The 2,936-nt window shown below is 47.1% G+C and overlaps 1 protein-coding gene across 1 annotated transcript; it reads left to right on the top strand.

Annotated features, from left to right (window-relative positions):
* Positions 1–2,387: 2,387 nt before the first annotated feature.
* On the top strand, positions 2,388–2,794 carry LOC123964594 (activin receptor type-2B-like; the record flags this gene model as incomplete). Its single annotated transcript, XM_046041471.1, has 2 exons — positions 2,388–2,494; positions 2,589–2,794. Coding segments are annotated over 2 exons (271 nt in total), but the record flags the coding sequence as incomplete, so codon positions are not given.
* Positions 2,795–2,936: the final 142 nt, after the last annotated feature.

The raw sequence follows: 2,936 nt of genomic DNA, 5'->3' as shown, positions 1-2,936 counted from the left end.
CAGCCTGATCCATTACTGACCGTTAGCTCGTCAGGCTAATGCACCACATCACAACATGCTGTGCTGCAGAATCAGAGGGAGGTTTCTTATTTACCCTGCTGCACGTTTGTGCCTGTGGTGGCAGCGGTCATTTGGTTTTTATAATATCTTTATTTTATTAGCTAATACAAAACTAGTAACATGTAATCTGGTTTCTGGATATTTCTGGAGGAGAAAGTGTCATTTTCAGAGTTTTCTGAATCACAAACCTTTGAGGATGTCGGACACTAAATGTTTCAGATGACATCGTCTGCATCAGAGGTCTTTAGCTTCATGAACAAATGTTCCAAATGTACAACTTCATACAAGCAGATTAATCAGTCATGTTGAAGCCACCATGTTCCACTTCTTCAGACTTTGGACTTGATGTGGAAAAGAGACGAGTCCACAGCCACGTCCAGTCTAATCAGCCTTATTGGGCTAAAGCTTCTGAAGAAAGCTGAAGAAAGCGTTCACAAATAAAGTCCTCGTGTCAGAATGATTCCCTGAAGTCTTTTTTTTGTTTTCAAAGTTATTAACTTCCAATTTCTGACATTTCCAAGAGCACACAAAGGCAGCAAACAGTGAAAGTATTACAGAGTACATGAAAGGATGTGTTCAGGGCAGATCGCAGGAATCCTCCTCCGTCTGTTTTTCCTCGAGTGTCGGAGTTTTTCATGCACATTCACATTCAGACATTTCATGCTCCGTCCAGAAGGAGCTGCAGTTTCATGGATCAGCAGCTTCACAAGCGACCGGCAGCAGCGCGAGGAGGAGTGCAGCACTTTACACGATGCTGCTACTTCTGCTCTCCTCAATAACCAGGCGTGAAAGATCAGTTTCAGAGACTAGAAGAGAAGAGAAACGTCTCTTTTAAAACGAGGAGCTGAAGACGTTTCCCCCGACACAGCTGAGAGGCTGCGCATTTCCCTCCAAGGCTTCAGGAACAAACCTGCTATTTGGGTCAACCTGCTGCCAGACTAGCGGCTGGATTACTCAGCGCTCCCCAGACGCCGGCTGATTGGCAGCTCTGCCGGTAAGACTCCCTCGGCAGTTTAGACTACGGCGAAGAAGACGGACGGAGCGGCGCTCACCGTACCCGATCTCCGGAGCTGCCAGAGAAGCTTCACGCTAACATTACTACCCAGCAGATAAAGACAGGAGAGCATCTGTCACCACAAGACGCCGCAGTGCGATGGAAGTCGAAGCTGATGGTCTCAGTAGCTCCGATAGCAGCAGCGTAGCAATAGTAGTAGTTTGAGTAGTAATAGAAGTCGCAGTGCTGGTTGTATTAATACTAGAAGTTGTACCTGCAGGGGTAGTGGTAGTAGTAATAGTGGTAGTGGTACTAGTATCAGTAGTAGTACCAGCAGCAGTATCAGTACTAGTATCAGCAGTATCAGTACTAGTATCAGCAATACCAGCAGTTGTATCAGTACTAGTATCAGCAGTATCAGTACTAGTATCAGCAGTATCAGTACTAGTATCAGCAGTATCAGTACTAGTATCAGTACTAGTATCAGCAGTATCAGTACTAGTATCAGTACTAGTATCAGCAGTATCAGTACTAGTATCAGCAGTATCAGTACTAGTATCAGTACTAGTATCAGCAGTATCAGTACTAGTATCAGCAGTATCAGTACTAGTATCAGCAGTATCAGTACTAGTATCAGTACTAGTAGCAGTACTAGTAGCAGTATCAGTACTAGTATCAGTAGTAGTATCAGCAGTATCAGTACTAGTATCAGTAGTAGTATCAGCACTAGTATCAGCAGTAGTACTAGTATCAGTACTAGTATCAGCAGTATCAGTACTAGTATCAGCCCGGCTTTGAACCTCCTGGTCCTCGTCCTCCTCACAGAGAGATGAGGGGAAAGTGTGGGTTCATGTGAGGACAGGCTCGGCCCTGGTATCCCAGAAGGCTTTGCTCTGTCGTCACCAGGATTAGCGAGCGCTCCCTTTGTTCTGTTCCTGGAAGGACGGACAGGAGGAGAGGATGATGGGAAGGAGGAGAGGAGGAGCGGGAGGGAGCGAGCGGTGATGGAGGATCCTCCTCCTGCTGCTGCGCCTGAAGGTGTAGCGGAGGGAGGCGGGCGGCTCTGGACCGACGCTGGACGAGCTCCAGCTGCTGCTTGATGAACGAGACGTCAGAAAGCTCCCCGTCTCTCTTATCTCGCTCAGACGCTGAATATCTCCTCGGCAGAAGCTGCTACCTCATCAATAAATCTCATTTTTTTCATCCATTATCAAATTATTTATATATATTTACACACTCATTTCCTTTTTCTCACAAGTTATTGTCTCGATTACGCAAAACATTTAAAAAACTTAGTCTGTCTGCCTGACCGGGTCCTCTCTCCGTCTCTCAGGCAGGAGTGCGTGGCCACAGAGGAGAGTCCTCAGGTCTTCTTCTGCTGCTGCGAAGGAAACTTCTGCAACGAGAGGTTCACACACCTGCCTGACGCCACCGGGCCGCGTGAGTTTGTGTCACGTCTTTCCTCCGTATCTTTTCTAATCATTTATTTGTGCATTTGAATGTAAATAAATAAATGTTTGTTTGTGTGTGTCAGTGATCAAAGCCCCGCCCCACGGCGTCGGCGTGTTAAAGGTGATGGTTTACTGCCTGCTGCCCGTCACCATGCTGTCCGTCGTTCTGCTCACCGCCGTCTGGATGTACCGACACCGGAAACCTCCGTACGGACACGTGGACCTCACGGAGGTACACGCCCCCTAAACCTCCATCCTTTATTTAACCAGGTCTCTGTTTCCAACACGGTTAGTCTTTGAATTACACGTGCATGCAGATAATACTGCTGAAGTCCAGCTCCGACATAAAGGTGGCAGCAACACGCCTCCTTTTGCTCCGCCTCCAACTGCTGAATGTGAGAAGAGAGAATCATCAATTAGGAGATATTTGG

Source organism: Micropterus dolomieu, unplaced genomic scaffold (genome assembly GCF_021292245.1).
Source record: "Micropterus dolomieu isolate WLL.071019.BEF.003 ecotype Adirondacks unplaced genomic scaffold, ASM2129224v1 contig_3496, whole genome shotgun sequence".
Classification (NCBI taxonomy): domain Eukaryota; kingdom Metazoa; phylum Chordata; class Actinopteri; order Centrarchiformes; family Centrarchidae; genus Micropterus; species Micropterus dolomieu.
The sequence above is the reverse complement of the archived record's forward strand: the minus strand, read 5'-3'. Positions and strand labels throughout refer to the sequence as shown.